This window comes from Sinocyclocheilus anshuiensis, unplaced genomic scaffold (assembly GCF_001515605.1).
Source record: "Sinocyclocheilus anshuiensis isolate Anshui unplaced genomic scaffold, SAMN03320099.WGS_v1.1 scaffold444, whole genome shotgun sequence".
Classification (NCBI taxonomy): domain Eukaryota; kingdom Metazoa; phylum Chordata; class Actinopteri; order Cypriniformes; family Cyprinidae; genus Sinocyclocheilus; species Sinocyclocheilus anshuiensis.
Window position 1 is genome coordinate 504,535 of NW_015555739.1, and position 17,118 is coordinate 521,652.

A 17,118-nucleotide genomic window follows, 5' to 3' on the forward strand; every position below is an offset into this window, starting at 1 on the left:
GATTTATTTCCATTACTTGTCTCCAGCATGTCTAGAGCCTTGTCTAAGTCACAGTTTTCCAGCGCGTGCTTCAGCAGTTTAAACCAGTTGGGTTTGTCTGAGCGCAGGAGACTCGTCACGAGCTTCTCACTGGCAGCTATACGACCGCGCTGACTCTCCTCCTGTAACACACACACAGCACGGACTCGTGAGGACACAAACATACATATACACATGCATACATCAGGAGTCTGTGCGCTTCTGTAGAGTATGTTAGAGAGGAGACTCACCGCCTGGACCTCCTCACACTCTCTGGGCTCCAGTGTACTCTACAGCACATCAGCACACACACTCCTATGATCTCGAGACATTCATGCAGAGATGCAAACAGGTAAGGGGGGAAAAAGGTGTGAACATTGAGCGGATCGGGGGCATGATCCATACGGAATTCCATCACCAAGATTTCTTTAATAATCTCAAACCACTGTTTACAATTCAAAGTGATGTCTTAGTTATAGTCTTTTTACATGCCACAAGAAGAATCTTACATAAATATTGGTCGCTTTTAGGTACTATGCCTTAAAAGTAGTTACTTTACGGTATTTTATAAATTATTACGTTATATGTCCAAACTGTTATTTTTCACAAAAATATTAACATCTTGTTGCAACATTTTTACAAAAATCAAGATTGAATATATTTATTCAAAATCCCATGTTATAAAAGATGAAGTGCTATGCAGGCTATTTAATACAATATTTGCTGATTAGACAGCAATGCTGACCTAAAATGCAAAATGTTTGCCCTCTCTCTCTCTTCGTCGTTCCCACATCTCAGACCTCAAATACATAAAATATTACCCATTTTAGACATAGTTTTTGAAGTAAAGAGTAAAGAAAATAAATGCTATACAAAACGTATTGAAACAACAGTTCTTTATTTACCCTTGTAAGATCACAAGTACTCTTGTAAAAAACTTTCTCATCGGATCTAAGCAGATCTCATAGGTGACCTGTTTCGATCTAAAAAAAAGTGAGCTGTCACTGAAAGGTAAGGAGTTTGCATCTATGTTCATGAGCCCTGCATGGTGGCTCAAAATGAGAAGCAGAAGTTACTGAGCTCACCTGAGGAGAGCAGGATGTCCAGAAAGGCCTGAAACCAGCCCACTTCCTCTAAATAACACATTCGGTCCAGCAGCATCTGGGCAGCTGTGGTCACAGACCTCATCTCTGTAGAGAGAATACTCTCCACCATCTCTGTGCACAGAGACAATAGAGTAGAGAAGAGTAGAGTAGAGTAGAGTAGAGTAAGAGTAGAGTAGAGTAAGTGTAGAGTAAGAGTAGAGTAGAGTAAGTGTAGAGTAAGAGTGGAGTGGAGTAAGAGTAGAGTAGAGTAAGAGTAGAGTAAGAGTGAGTAAGAGTGGAGTGGAGTAAGAGTAGAGTAGAGTAAGAGTGGAGTAAGAGTAGAGTAGAGTAGAGCAGAGTAGAGTGGAGTGGAGTAAGAGTAGAGTAGAGTAAGAGTAGAGTAGAGTAGAGTAAGAGTGGAGTAAGAGTAGAGTAGAGTAGAGTAGAGCAGAGCAGAGCAGAGTAGAGTGGAGTGGAGTAAGAGTAGAGTAGAGTAAGAGTGGAGTAAGAGTATAGTAGAGTAAGAGTAGAGTAAGAGTGGAGTAAGAGTAGAGTAGAGTAAGAGTGGAGTAAGAGTAGAGTAAGAGTAGAGTAAGAGCGGAGTAAGAGTAGAGTAGAGTAAGAGTAGAGTAAGAGTGGAGTAAGAGTAGAGTTGAGTAAGAGTAGAGCAATAGTAGAGTAGAGCAAGAGTAGAGTGGAGTAAGAGTAGAGTAAGAGTAGAGTAGAGCAAGAGTAGAGTGGAGTGGAGTAAGAGTAGAGTAAGAGTAGAGTAGAGTAAGAGTTGAGTAAGAGTGGAGTGGAGTAGAGTGGAGTAAGAGTATAGTAGAGTAGAGTGGAGTAAGAGTAGAGTAGAGTAAGAGTGGAGTAGAGTAAGAGCAGAGTAGAGTAAGAGTAGAGTGGAGTAAGAGTAGAGTAGAGTAAGAGTAGAGTGGAGTGGCGTAAGAGTAGAGTAGAGTAAGAGTAGAGTAGAGTAGAGTAAGAGTAGAGTGGTGTAAGAGTAGAGTAGAGTAGAGTAAAGTAGAGTAAGAGTAGAGTGGCGTAAGAGTAGAGTAGAGTAAGAGTAGAGTGGCGTAAGAGTAGAGTAAGAGTAGAGTAGAGTAAGAGTAGAGTAGAATAAGAGTAGAGTAGAGTAGAGTAAGAGTAGAGTAGAGTAAGAGTAGAGTAGAGTGGAGTGGAGTGGAATGGAATAGAGCTCATACCTGGAAACAGGTTGCAAAAAACAAGAAGTATTATGGCACAATTCAATGTTTATTTTATAGAGTTCTGGGGCCTTACAGTACATTAACACCCTTGTCAAACTCTTTTCTATTTCAACATTACCAAACCAAACAATAGATTTGTAACATTTTTAGATAGTCATATCATATTTCAAAAATAGTTGTATTAACTTTAATACTACATTTCACAGATTTTTATTCAAATGGACTTGAAAAACTATGTGAAAATGTCAAAATAAATGAATGAAACTAAATTTAAAAAACGATAAATAAATAAAAACAGTACAGTACTATAGAGTGCAAAATGAATAATCAAATAAAAAATGTATATTAAATATTTAAATAAATCTAACAGTACAGTACTGGAGCAGAATGAATAAATAGTCAAATTAAATTTATACAAAATAATAAAAAAAATCAATCTGGCAATCGCTCAAGCTAACATTACAGTAACAAAGGAGTAGAAAAAAAAAACTATGTAACAAACATTTATTTACATTTATTCATATCAGAAACTTTTATCTAAAGCGACTTATAAATGAACAGAAACTAAATATATTCCAAATAATATTTTACACATTCAAAATATTTTTTCACTGTATAAATCAAATTTTTATACAAACAAACATAACAAATATACAGCATGAGGATGATCATATTTATGGGCCAATGACATCTAAAAGACCGAAACCACCTAAAAGCCTCCTTTACATATTTATTAGCATACAGTATGCTCTCTTCATATCACATAATTCTCAACAAGACTTTCATGATCTCCAATAAGATGAAACAATCCTGTAGGAACTAAAAGTGTTTCCAGGATGTTTCATTCATTCATCTGTCCAGTCACAGACATTATCCAACACAACACAAATATACTTCTGATACAGATCACGCAATATTCAATAAGACTCTAATCGGACAACAAACTGAAGGATGTTTTGACAAAGATAACAAGCAGGTTTGCTACAGACTTTACGGAACTGATTGACAAGTTGTGTCGGTGTTTATTCATTAACTCTCACCTTCATGAAGTTCTTGATGAGTGACGGTCGTAAAAACTTCGTTATATAATCACTAAAGCGCCGCAAATTCTCCTTTTCCAGCTTGTACATCTCTGCAGCGATTCAGGACTTGATGACTGACTGAGTCTTGACCAGTGTTCGAATTGAGGGGGGGCCCCGGACCTTCCATAAGCATTAAGGGACCCCCCCCATAACATCCAAAAAATATACTTGGGGGTCCCCTGGTTTTTCAGTAAAACTTTAATACTTAAAATGAAGTTTTGATTGCTGTATTAAATTTTGACCTGCTTATGTTACATCATTTTTACGCGTTTTTACAGCGTTGCTCATTATAACCAATCCCACACGATTCTGTTGAGCTTAGGAATGCAGTAGCCAATCAGATTAGTCATCGCTGAAACCCCAGAGTTTTGTTCAGACTGAAACTTGCGAATTCCTTCATCATAAGCAACAAAGTGCAGATGTACGTACGATGTAAGCTAGAGATTAATTTATCATACCGTGTATGCACAGTTTAATTGAATATAAGAGGAATTAGGAGTGCTTATTAAACATTTAGAGTGTGTTCTTTCACTGTATGATTCAGTATAATAAAATGCATTTAGAATGCTCCCAAAATTCAAGACATGGGGGCAGAAAATGTATATATTTATATCATTTCATTTAGTTGATCAATATCACACGAAGTGCTATTTTTTTTCCGCAAAAATCACAAATGTGATATTGATTTTATACAACGGTTCAATGAACAAGAAGTTAATATTAAGAGACTTACGTTTTAGACACCATATTGCCTATTTTTTGGTCTATTTCGCCAACAAAAATGATTCCAAACAAAGCCACAGTGCTGTTTTGCGTCTCTGAGCAACATGACAGTGTTTCGTTCCTGAATGAATCAACCAAAGTTTAAATGATTCGGTTCAATTGCAATGACTCACTTATTAATGGTGACTTGCTGCCACCTACTGGCGGTTTTAATTTCACATTTTAAAGTACCTTTTTATATATTTCTTAAATAATTTCAAATATCAGTATTCAACGTTTTAAGATTAAAATATCAAAACATTATTTATGCATGTGTAACTGCAGGTTAAAGCATCCATGCCTTGCATTAAACAGTGTGTAAACGCACCTAAATGCCACTTCAGACGCAGCTTCTGTGTTTCCTCTGCACTGCATGAGTTTTGTTGATAATGATTTTATTTGTTGGTAACAGCCCCAAATGACTTATTACTGTAATTGACTATATTGATGACTTTATTGAGAAAAAAAATGGCTTTACAAAGGTAAAAATGCCCATAAAGGGTAAAAATAATTTTAAACTTGCTGGAAAAGATACATTTCTGTCACTGCTGTGAACTGACCACCACACAGAGTCAGCTGTCCACGCAGTCCTGCAGCGCAACACACTAGAGATATCATATATATAATATAGAGATATCATTTTTTGTTAACATCGCACACCCCTAGGCTAGATATTTAATTCTTCTTTGCTTAGTGATTGTTCACTGATCATCGTAAAATAATATTTTATATAGCAAAAAACTTTTTTATTCTGCTAAAACACCGAAAAGTCCCCTTTTAATGGTATACGGGATTTGAATATTCGGTTTGGCCGAAAAATTACGGTAAGAAAGTCACCGTAATCATAGCTTATAAAATACTTAAGGAAAAACTGCAAATAACTTTATATTAGCCAGTGTCCTGACATTTTATTTTACCATTCAGATTGTCCTACCAGGGTTTACTGCGCATGCGCCCACATCAATATTGCGTCAACAACAATAATTACTGTATTTGCATTACTGTAAGGGGTAGGTGTAGACGTTAATAAAACAATCTAATAGGTAGAAAAATTAATTTATTGTTGGTTTCCGGCCATAGCTGTATGCCTTCTAGCCACAACCCTGAATAACACATAATTACTGTATTTGCATTACTGTAAGGGGTAGGTTTAGGGTTAGGTTTGGTGTAGACGTTAATAAAACATTAGGCTATTTGACAGGTTGTCGAATTGTACTACCTATTGTTTTAATGGGAGAATGGCAAAATCTGACAGGGTAGCAGAAATGTGGAAACATTTTGAGAACGAATGCAAATTTTGTGGAAGAGTTGTGTAACGTATTTAATTAAAAACTAGAATTCAATGCTTTTGTGTTCCCCGAGAACCTAATGAAAGTTGGCGACTTTACACAACGGGAGCGACAGCAACTTAATACAAACCGGCTGCAAAGTCTACTAATGTAGGGGACTATACCATTACCTGGAAGACACAGGATTTATCACACTGTTTTATCAAACCTCAACCGGTTAGAAGGGTCTCAGCTCACAAAGGTGACGAACTAATGCTGCGGTTCATAAAGAAAAACACTTTTAGACACAAGATTGTACATCTATTAAATGCATTTATTGATTGTTGGCTGACATGACAGACAGCTGTTGTAAAGAACGCTTGATGTGTGTTCAGTAGACATGATCAGTGAACTATATCTCCAGGGTGTCACCATAGTCCCGCATACAACAGCACATACACACATACACACATACTGCGTAACGGAGGCATGGAGGTGCACGTCACCTGTTCCCTGAGTTTAACAAAGACACAATTCTCCAGGTTCAGCGGGACTGAATAATTAATGATCAGTGGTTCTCAGCCAGTGGGTCGTGAATCAGGATCACAGGTATGCTTTGACAAGATTGTGGACAGAAGCAGAAAAAACAACGCTAAACACAAATAACAAAGTGCAACTAACCATATAATAATGTACACTGTCAGAAAATGTGAAAAATGTACCTTTAAAAGGTAAAACAACATGTCACTGGGGCAATAACCTTAAAAGGACAACTCTGTACTTTATTTAACCCTAAAAGATGCATATTAGCACCTTAATTACTAATATGTACCTTAAGGTACAACGTTGTACCTTATCCAACCCTAAAAGGTGCATAAGGTACCTTAAGTAGCAATATAAGCCCTTAAGGCACAACGCTGTACCTTATCCAACCCTAACTCGTGCATATTAGTACATTAAGTAGTACGGTAATATGCGCCGTTAGGGTGCAACATTGTATCTTGTCCAACCCTAAAAGGTGCATATTTGTGCCTTAAGTAGCAATATGTACCCTTAGGGGCCGTTCACATCTAAAAACGAATGGAAAACGCTAGCCGTGCAGTTTTCTCCTTCTTTCCAACGCGCTGTCCCAGTGACGATCTGTTGTATATCTAAAGGCGCTTTCGCACTGCGTAGTTCTAGGAACTTAAGCCTGGAATACACTACCCGACTTTTAAAATCTGAACAGATGTTTAAAACACTAGGCATCATACACTTACCGACTTTGTAAATAGTGACAAAGGAAAACTGGCCATCATACACTACACAACTGAGGATCACACACTACCAGACTTTAAAGTCGTTCCGATCACAACAAACGCATGCAGAAACGTCCGCCTTGTTGCTAGGACACACTTGACAAATGAAAACAATATGCATTCTAAAATCGGCTGAAAATATCAAACATGTTTGATATCCTCCGACTGGATGGAATCAAAGTTTGAAGCTAAACAAATCGGAGTCTGTGACCATCACACACTACGCGATTTTCTATGTAATCTGTCAACTCAAATCTGCAGACTGGCTCTGACTTTCGGCAACTAGCGTCAACTTCTCCAGACTGTAAATCGGTGGAAAATCAGGGCACAAATTGTGTACTGTAACTGTATTGCAGGCTTTAGTTATAGGAACTAGCCAGCAGGGTGGTTCCTAGAGAATCAATTTCTCCCTCGGGCCGTTTTTCTGGTTGCATTCGAACCACCAGCAGGAACTCTGAAGCGGCCGACAGAGACGTCTTAATTCGCGGCATTTATAAATATCAACAACCGGTGAATGAAGAACGTCGTGATCGGAGCTGTTAACAGAGATGGAATGTAAATGCACAATTTATGCGATTGAAAGAGCATGAAAATCGGACTAAATCTCCTATGACAACTTGCAGGGTTACATATCATCGAGGCTGAGAAAAGAACACAAGGGTGCAGACAATAGGTAAATGCCATTATCGCAATTTTCCATGTTCGTGGAGTAAATATTTTTACATGGCTTTTTAAAAATGCCGGGTAGCCAATGTTTCGTATGCGTTTGGCCAAACAGCGTACACTTATGTCACTGGTAGTTCCTATAGAACTGTTTTAGACCCTACTCTGAAGTAGGAGCTAAATTAGTTCCCCCAAATGGAGTTCCTAGAACTAAATAAGTTCCTAGTTCCTGCAGTGCGAACACGCCAAAAAGCAGGAACTTCCACCAATAGTTCTAGGAACTATGAAAAGGTTGCTCCAGTGAGAAAGCACCTTAGAGGTACAAGTTTTGCACATTTTTTCTAAGAGTGTAGGATAGCAAAATAAAGTTTACCATATTTTTTTGTTCGGTTTGTCAAAGGCCCTGCGTCTTGTCAAACAAAATCTGAGTCTTGAAGCAAACAAGCTGAGAACCACTAGCCTAGATGGTAACCCCTATGTATTTGCTGCTACTAGAGTTAAGGTTAGGGGAACAAGGGTTGCCATCCAGGCATGATCGTAATTGGGTTGTGGCACAGAGAATCAGCACCAGATTCAAGGAATAGGATCACCATAACTATAAATACAACATGAACAATCATAATGACGTTGACAATGGCAAAAAAATTAAAAAGTTCTCCAAATGTTTAAGCATCCGTTTCCAGCAGGAATTCAAACTTTAAATGAGTTTATAAAACGTCTAGAGGAGATTCAGATAAGCATCAGACAAGCATGTGTCTGTAAAAAAGTCTGTTTTTGTTTTAGCTAGCAGTGTTGGTCATTGACTCTTGCGGTCCGTTGCCAACGGTGTTCTCATTCTCTAAGTTTTCGGCATCTCCTCAAATCTCTGATTGGTCTTTTCGTTGTCTAGAAGCGGGTTCCTGTTGGCCGGGAGAACTCGGCCCCATTTCCCGCTCTGCCCCCGGTAGGAAATCCACAAGATCTTGCAGTATGGTTTCCAGCAGCCTCACGTCCGAAGGTGGGGCCATTATTATCGAATCCACTGGGAAAGGGTTGGGTATAAACTCTTGGTGGTTACTGGCACCCATATTTCTGGAGCAGTCGGAACTACTGTGGTCGACTACATCCACCACACAGTCGTCCAGGTTTAGTGTGCGTTCAGTAATTGGGTCACTGCGGCCCATGGGACTCGAAGGCTCGGATAGAGGATTTGAAGAGTCCAAGGTATAACTTGAGTTCTGGATGGAATCTTGCTTAGGAGTCTCATCCCTCTGCTCGAAATCAGCAGCGGTTTGGTCTATAACGTCCATGACGCGGTCCAGACAGTCAATGGTACGGTCGCTGTCGCTATCGATCGTGATCACAGTGGGAGAACGCAGTTCCCTCCTTCGCTTCCGGTGCCTCCTCTTCCTCCGCTGGACCCAGTTTGGGTCAGGCGGCCTTTGTTCGTAGATGATCTCCACACTTGGAGATCGTTCCCTGCTTCGTCGCCGCTCTCGGTGCCGCTTTTCCTTGCTTGCGGTTCCTTCCTTGTGCTGCCGCTGGGCTGCTCGCTCCAAGTGGCGGGTTTTGTATTTGCGTTTGCCACTGGGTTTGTCCAGGCAGGATTTTTCGGAGTGTGAATCAGCGCCGCTGCTGCTGACCGACCACTTGCGCCGTTTACGACAACGCTTTGCCTCACAGGGATGGTGGGAACCAAGGAACGAGTCCAAGTCGGGTGACCTACTCCTCTTTTCCTTGGTTCTCCTCCTCCTGGAGTTGGCAGGAGAATGTGAGAATCTCTCTCTCGCATGGCGCGAATGCTCTCCGCTCTTATTTTGAGAAGGAGAGCAGTCGCTACTGTGTGACTTAGAGGCAGGGCTACCGCTCCAAATGGACACTGCTGGGCTTTGTGTCCAGCTCTGTGTTTGGCTTGGTGAGCAATCTGGGGTCTTGACGTGCCGAGATTGTTCTAAACTCTTATCCTTCTCTTTGCTGCCAGAGCGCCGATGACTTCTGTGCCTCTTGTGACCTCTGCACCTGGAGTCACCTTGACTCTGCCGTGAATGTGACCGTGAACCATCTTTGGACTGGTGACCACGGAAGGACAAGTAGTCGGCCTCTTGTTCTCTGCTGTGTGACCCGAATCCATCAGAGTGTAAATGCTGTGGACTGCACAATGAAGCAGGGCCTGGGGAGGAACTAGGGCTAATTGGGTTCATGTGGGACTGTAATGGGAGCTGCACTTGGGATGCCTCTGATTTCGTTACTGAGGCCATTGTCTCAGTGGTGGCTGGCTCTTGCTCCTCTTCAGACGAGTCTGAAGAGAGCTGAACAAGTTCTGGAGTCCGTTCGGCCATTGGTTTCACGTATCCCACAATCAGGCACTCTTCCTCTTCGTCATCTTCACCCGGTCCGGCTGACACTTTGCCACTCATCACAGGGTCAGTCATATCCAGTGTTCTGAGGGGAGGGGCTGTGCTTGCGCTTGGCTCCGCCCCCTCACCATGTGATTGGCTGGAAGAGGGGAGGAGGGTTGAATAGGAGGGACCAGGCGTCTCATCATCCCACGCTGACTGACTTGGCAAACTTTCCGCTCCACTTGCTGTGGCAACGGATGCAAGGCGTTCCTGGACAGCAGAGGGATTCTCTGTGACATTGTCCTCACTGTCATTATCGTCGTCATCCTGTGAGAAAAGACAACAATGAAGACTTGGATAAACTGAACCAGAAACAGATTACATCCTCCTGCAGTGCTCTGACATGATCTGCTTACAATAAACAGAAACAGTGTCAGAACACTTCACAGGGGACGGTTTCACTAGAATAACAACTTAAATTATGTACTGTTCCTCACACAAAGTTATCATTAATTAATACGATTTTAAGAGATTTATAGACATACTAAACAATATTTAGATGTATGTATTTGGTGGACACCCTTTTGTGCGTTACTTCTCACCGTGGAGGAGTAAAAATGGAGAAAAAGGAACAGGAAATTGTTTTTATTTTTTTTTGGGGAGCTTGACACCCTCTGGTTGCTGCTTTCAGGGTCAATCCATCTCAAATGGTCCAAAGGAGGTTGCTTGGCTATTTTTTATATATTTTTTATCAGTTTTTGTTTCGGGGGCTTTAGGGCCATCTTGAGGTAAGATGTTGAGGTTTTTGTAAATGTCTGTGCAACCCAAAATTTATTGTGGGCCATGACACAAAAATGGCCATTGTGGCCAAACCAAATAAAATACAAACATTTCTTCCATGCTTTAATTCTAACAGCAAACCTTTGTTTTGCAGAACTTTGTTTGACTTGTAAAGAATGGTAAAATTGTCATTACATTACATTTGAAAGGATTACTTAAACTGTTAATGTTTTATGCCTTCATTTGACTACGACATACAACACAGAATTTTTTAAAAGACAAAACATTTCATAAGGCCCCATTATTGTAAAAATTGTAATTATTAAATTACTTTTAAAATGTGCTTAATGAATGAATGAATGAATTAAATGGATTAGACATGCTTTACGATGATTGAAATGGAATTCAACCATTAAAATTGAATCCTGTATAAATAAAAATTAAAACACAGAATGTTGGAAAAAATAAAATGGACTTCATAGGGCCCTAAAAATTTCACTTTTGTTAAGCTTTAAATAAATGGATGTTTCCATTTCAAAATTCCATACTTTTCCAAACTCAAATTTCCAAACCTCTCAGTAGATTTTCATACAATATTTAGCAAATGGTCCATAGAGCATTATTTTCAGCTTTATATTTGGTATATAGTTCAGTCATCTGTAAATATTTTTTATTTTCTCTGGGTTTTTTTTTTCATTGATTTTCTCGTGACAACATACAGAGTCCCTAAAATAAAAAGCCCTTAGGTCTCTTTAACACATTCTTTGTAGAGGCCAAGAAACCACACTGCGAAATGGGCTGATGGCATGATAGGTGGCTCAGTGTGCATTGTCCTATATGCTAAGTTTAATGGTTTTTCGTGCGCAAAAAAAAAAAAAGTCTGTAATATATTTTTTTATTTTTGCAAAGGTCCTTGAGGCCATGTAATACGGTGCTAAGAATATTGTGAGAAGAAACCCAAAATGCTTATAACCTGCATTTTGCAAAGTGCATATTTGACAATAACTAAAGAATCACTAAACAGCTGCCATGAAATCTCCCATCTTGTACAATACATTTATTTTCATTAAATTCTTAATTTTCTATTTTAAAACACTAAATAGCGACAAAAGTCTGGAGACACAAATATCTTTCCATACTCTGCTTTCATTTTTCCATACGTTTCTAGACCTGAAAAATACCATACTTTTTCCAAACCCCTTAGGAACCCTGTTAACAGGGCCCTAATCAAGGTAATAAAAAAGAATGCCCAAGCTACTAACTTTTTGAACCACTTGAGATGGAATGACCCTAAAAATGAAAGCATTTCGCGAAACAGAACAAAGTCATACAGGAAGGAAAGTAAACTCAGACAGGAAGGAAAGTAAACTCAGAAACGAATTCAAAAACGTAATGTTTGATGTTTGTGAGTCTCACCTCGGAGATGGCGATAACAGAAAGGTCCGAGCTGCTGCCTTCCTCGTAGCTGGGAGCGGGACAGTCGTAAACAGCCTGCTGGTCGTACACCTCCATGTTGAGGGTGGAGCGGGCGAAGCTCACCAGCTCGTGCAGGAAGTGGTCGGTGCGCGCCAGCAGGAAGGGGCGGAGCTCGTCCCGGATGGCCGAGTCCTCCATGTTGTAGTTCATGATGCGTGAGATGATGATGTTCTGCACGATGTTCACCAGCGAGCCGTGCGAACCGTACAGCACTGTGAGCTCGCGCTGCAGCCAAGGCAATAGTCGTCGCAAACAGCCGGGATTTTGTCGCAAGAACACGGCGGAAATGTCCCTCTGCCTGCCAGCGTCCCTCGAGCTGCGCACTCGCACGCCGGTCCTATAAAGCGCGCGTCGGAACGCCACAACATCTTGGTCGCGCAAACGCCGCAAGCTCCACCCCTCGCCACGCCCATGTCTGCGTGCTGTCAATCGCAGCACCATCTGCTGCACGTCTTGGTTCTCTGCGAGCGCCGCTGCGTCCGTCAGGCCGTCGAACATAACGTCATCCTCTTGCGGAGGGGAGGAGGAAGGGGCGGGGTTTTGCGATCTGTGGCTCCGCCTCTCCCGGCCTCGGAGAACTCGGGGGCGGACCACACGCTCAGGCGGATCGGCGTTCGCAGGCGCTCCGTTTTCCGGTGGACGCAGCACGAACTCCTTAAAGTCATTTTCCCCTTTGACGGAGTGGAATATGGAGTGGAAGGGCTGCTTACAGAGCGGACACTCGGCTTTGTTCTTGGACCACTCGTGGATGCAGCGGAAACAGAACTGGTGCAGGCAACGGTCCAGCGACGCCACGTTATTGAAGCCGTCGAGGCAGATGGGGCATTTGGAATCGGGCGACGCATTGGCCAATAAACGCTGAGAAGATTTCCCAGCGCTGTCTCTCTTCCTCACACGTAGCTTCATCTTAGAGGGCGCCATCATCTACAACACAAAACATCAGCTCGTTAGACAACCTTCGCATTTATGCATTTAGCAGACGCTTTTATCTGAATTAAACAAAAAGTATTCGTAATATCCAGTGCCAGGTTCATCAGAGAACGATGCATGAACATAGATGCTGCAGCATTTTTTATTATTTTCTCACATTACATTTTATCCGAAGCGAATTGCAAATGAGATGCAAGTAATTTATCACACGAGTCAACAACACTTCAAGTGTAAAATGTAGGGCTGCAACTAACGATTATTTTTTCGATTAATCGGGTAAAGCGCCCAATTTCCTTTTTTTTTTGTTTTTATTGTCAAAAAAACACACCATTCCACATTCTGCCCAATGTCCTTCAAACAACCGTGCCAACGGCATGCTATGAAAACATACAGTGCTTAATTTATTAGACCACCCGTAATAATAAAGAGAAAACACAATTATTTTAGGAATCTGTCAAAAAACTGTTTAAATCTAAAAATGTTATTGTCATTTGTTGGGCAAATAACAAACTGAAACAAATAATAGACACAAGACTTGTAATGTGTTTTAAAGAAGACTCTTCTGCTCATCAAGGCTGCATTTATTTGATCAAAAATACAGAAAAAAACAGCAATCTTGCAAAATATTATTACAATACAAAATAATGGTTTCTATTTTAATATCCTTTAAAATAGAATTTATTTCTGTGATGCAAAGCTGAATTTTCAGCATCATTACTCCAGTATAAAGTGTCACATGATCTTCAGAAATCATAATAATATGCTGATTTATTATTAGAATTATCAACAGTTGTGCTGCCAAATATTTTTTTGGAAACTGATACTTTTTTCAGGATTCTTTGATGAATAAAAAGCTAAAAAGAACAGCATTTATTTAAAATATAAATATTTTCTAACAATATAAATCTTTGCTGTCACTTCTTATCAATTTAACACATCCTTGCTGAATAAAAGTTTTAATTTCTTTCAAAAAAGAAAGAATAAAAATGCACTGACCCCAAACTTTTGACCACTAGTGTATATTGTTAGAAAATATTTATATTTTAAATAAACGCTCTTCTTTTTAGCTTTTTATTCATCAAAGAATCCTGAAAAAAGTATCACAGGTTCCAAAACAATATTGTTTCCAGCACTGATAATAAATCAGCATATTACAGATATTCACACAGAAAACAGCTGTTTTAAATTGTAATAATATTTCACAATATTACATTTTTTCCTGTATTTTTGATCAAATAAATGCAGCCTCGATGAGCAGAAGAGACTCCTGTAAAAAACATTAAAAATCATTCTGATCCCAAACTTTTGACCAGTAGTGTGTATATATATATATATATATATATATATATGAGAGAGAGAGAGTTGCAGTCATAAGATTACATAAACCTTACAAAATCTGAAAAATGTTAATAATAATTATGAAAAGTGAAATCATAAAACTGGATTTAGTTTTTTGTTTATTTCGTTCTGCCCTGAATAAACTATTTCACCATCAGGTGTTTACAGCAGGATTAATAGTTGAATTCAAATGTACTAATGAAAAAGGACGTCAAATCAATTGAATTCAATGATTCAAGCATCACTTTTACGATTGCATTTTAGTATAATATAACTTGACTGCAATACAACTCGGCAATCCTTACTATTTTTAGGCTTTCTTGAAATATATGCATACAGTTTAGTTTACATAACTCTTGTGAAATCTGCAAAATGTTAATAAACAATAAAAACCGTGGGATCATAAAAAGTGGATTTTGTTCTGCCCTGAATTAATTATTTCACATAAAGATGTCTGAATATAGTTCGCATAGGTCAGCATTAAGACGCATGTAATACTCACGTGTAATATTTCATATTTTCAATATTTTATATGTATATGGTAAACATTCAGTACCATGGTATACATCAACTAATATTATTATTTTAAATAAATACACTCACAAGTCTCTGAAGACAGCGACATCACTGACACATCTATAAACACTGACATACTGAGAATTATGCTCAAAATCACATTAGAAAAAACACAAAATATTAAAAATGTTTCAAAAATAAGCAGCTACATGCTGTCTGTAATGTTTTGATCGACGATTACGGGATATCTGTCTCCTGCCTTCCCCAATGGTTCAAAACAGCGATTATAAAACACCTCTACAGACAATAAACGCATAAAGGAACGAAATATGAACAAAAACAAAACAAATAGCTAGTTTTATGAAACAGATTCTCACCTGATCATCACAAAGCCGCAACAACACCGCGAATAATCCAAACCGCACACGTACGCGCCCAGAAACACATCTATATCACATCAGCGCGACATAAATCATGATAAAAAACACAAAACAACAGAAAATGAACATTAAACACCGATGGAAGTGGAGGAGTTTCGCACTGCTGTTGAGGAACAGAACACACAGAGCGGTGTTTCCGGTGACGTCACGACCGCGCGCCACTAGCGGCCTGGAGCGGTAGTGCACCCAAAAATATATATAAAAAAACATGGTAACGTATAAATATATAAAATGCAGAATAAATAAATAAATAAATACAAAATGAATGAATGCATCTTCTTTCTTTCTTTACAAATATATAAACACTTATGTATTAAAATATAAAGAAAACAAAGAAATAATACTAAAAATAAACCAATAAATAAAAATAAATCAACAAACGAACAACAATAAAAAAAAATAAAAATAAATGCATGTTTTTTATTTTTTAAAAATACAAACATATATGTATTAGAATGTGAAGAGTTCATTTGCAAAAACGGATAACTCAGTTTTTAACAATTTTCAAAAATCACGTTTTTTTCAATCGAACTGCAGTTGGGTTATTTTGATTAGCTTAAAAAATAACAAAAAAGAAACACAGCTAACTAACACAATAAAAACGTGATAACATAATAAAAAACATGATTTAAAAAAAAAAACAAAAAAAAAACGGAGTTATCTGTTTTTGCACATAAACTCTTCACATAGAAAACAAATAAATGAAAATTAATAAAAATACAAAACAAATAAAATGCATGTTCTTTCACTCTTTAACAACATATACAAATTTATTTATTAAACTATACTGAACATAAACAAATAAATACTACTAATAATAAAATGAATAAATAAGCAACTGGTTGTGGGTGCCGTGTTCCTTGATTTACAAACAGCATTCGATACACTAAATCATAATATCTTATTATCTAAATTATCACATTTTAATTTCTCGGAAGATACGATAAAATGGATTGAGTCTTATCTTACATCAAGGAAACAGTGTGCCCAGATTAAAACACACATATCTTCTGTAAGAGATTGTTCTGCGGGGGTTCCTCAGGGGTCAGTCCTAGGGCCACTACTCTTCCGTTTGTACTTGAATGACTTTCCAGATGTTTGTCCTGATGCACATATTCAAATGTACCCTGATGACTCACACTGTGATTAATGTACATGATAAAAATTTGTTGTGTTCTACAACTGGAATAATTTACCAGTTAATATTAGACAGTGTTGCACCGTAGCACAGTTCAAGCTACATTTGAAAATATGGTTAAAGATGAGTCAGTTGTGACCATTGAGTATTTTTGTATCTTGAATGGTTACAAAACTTTGGTGAGCTGTCAAATTTTTAAAATTTTTTGAAGGGTGATGCTTTGTAGTATTTATAGGGGATGTTTTGTAGAAATTTGGATTGTAGTTTCTATGTGGGCGTACGAATTATATACAAATAATGAATTAAATAAATAAAAAATAAAAATAATTAATACATAAAATAAACAAATATAAAAGACATATAACATTTACTAATGTACTAAAATATATAGAAAATAAATAAAAATAGATAAACAAAAACAAGACATTTATTTTTATTTAGTATGTACTAAATATAAATAAATACCAAATAAATAAACGCACGTTTTTTCTTTAGAAATATTTAAATATACATTTATTTGAATATTTTGAAAATAAATAAAAAGTAAAAACTAAATAAATAAACACATATTCTCGTCTATATTGCCCTTTGAATAGCAAATGCAGATATTAATAAAAAAAATGTTTAAAACAAAAGATTTCATAATAGTAACATAGGCTATAAATAATAGTATAATATAGTTACTTAAAGTAACATTTTACGTAATTTCTTTTGCAGTTTTGAACTTTATTATTATTATTATTATGTCACTGTTTTACTGTATTTGTCGATGAAAACATCACAACGAACCGTCTGAGGAATGAA

At 38.1% G+C, this 17,118-nt stretch overlaps 2 protein-coding genes across 2 annotated transcripts in view; both read right to left on the reverse strand.

Annotated features, from left to right (window-relative positions):
- The window catches only part of LOC107673161 (probable ATP-dependent RNA helicase DDX58), an 8,875-nt gene extending 7,669 nt beyond the window's left edge, over positions 1-1,206 (reverse strand). Inside the window, exons 1-4 of the mRNA XM_016466658.1 lie at positions 1,104-1,206; positions 462-463; positions 270-308; positions 17-161 (exon numbers count right to left, since the gene is read on the reverse strand). Of these exons, the coding sequence (XP_016322144.1) occupies positions 17-161; positions 270-308; positions 462-463; positions 1,104-1,206 (289 nt within the window). The remainder of the gene's footprint in view (positions 1-16; positions 162-269; positions 309-461; positions 464-1,103) is intronic.
- Positions 1,207-7,645: 6,439 nt separating this feature from the next.
- LOC107673181 (E3 ubiquitin-protein ligase Topors-like) lies at positions 7,646-15,301 on the reverse strand. The gene is made up of 3 exons (XM_016466677.1): positions 15,114-15,301; positions 11,893-12,876; positions 7,646-10,023 (listed from the first exon to the last, which is right to left on the reverse strand). The coding sequence occupies exons 2-3, from the start codon at positions 12,874-12,876 to the stop codon at positions 8,236-8,238; spliced, it is 2,772 nt and encodes a 923-aa protein (XP_016322163.1). The 5' UTR covers positions 15,114-15,301; the 3' UTR covers positions 7,646-8,235.
- Positions 15,302-17,118: the final 1,817 nt, after the last annotated feature.

Bases quoted from the DNA above. Each gene is read 5' to 3' on its own strand.
- LOC107673181 (XM_016466677.1), bottom strand. From the start codon at position 12,876: ATGATGGCGCCCTCTAAGATGAAGCTACGTGTGAGGAAGAGAGACAGC. The intron at 10,024-11,892 runs GTGAGACTCACA...CTTTTCTCACAG, and splicing joins CTGTTATCGCCATCTCCGAG to GATGACGACGATAATGACAG.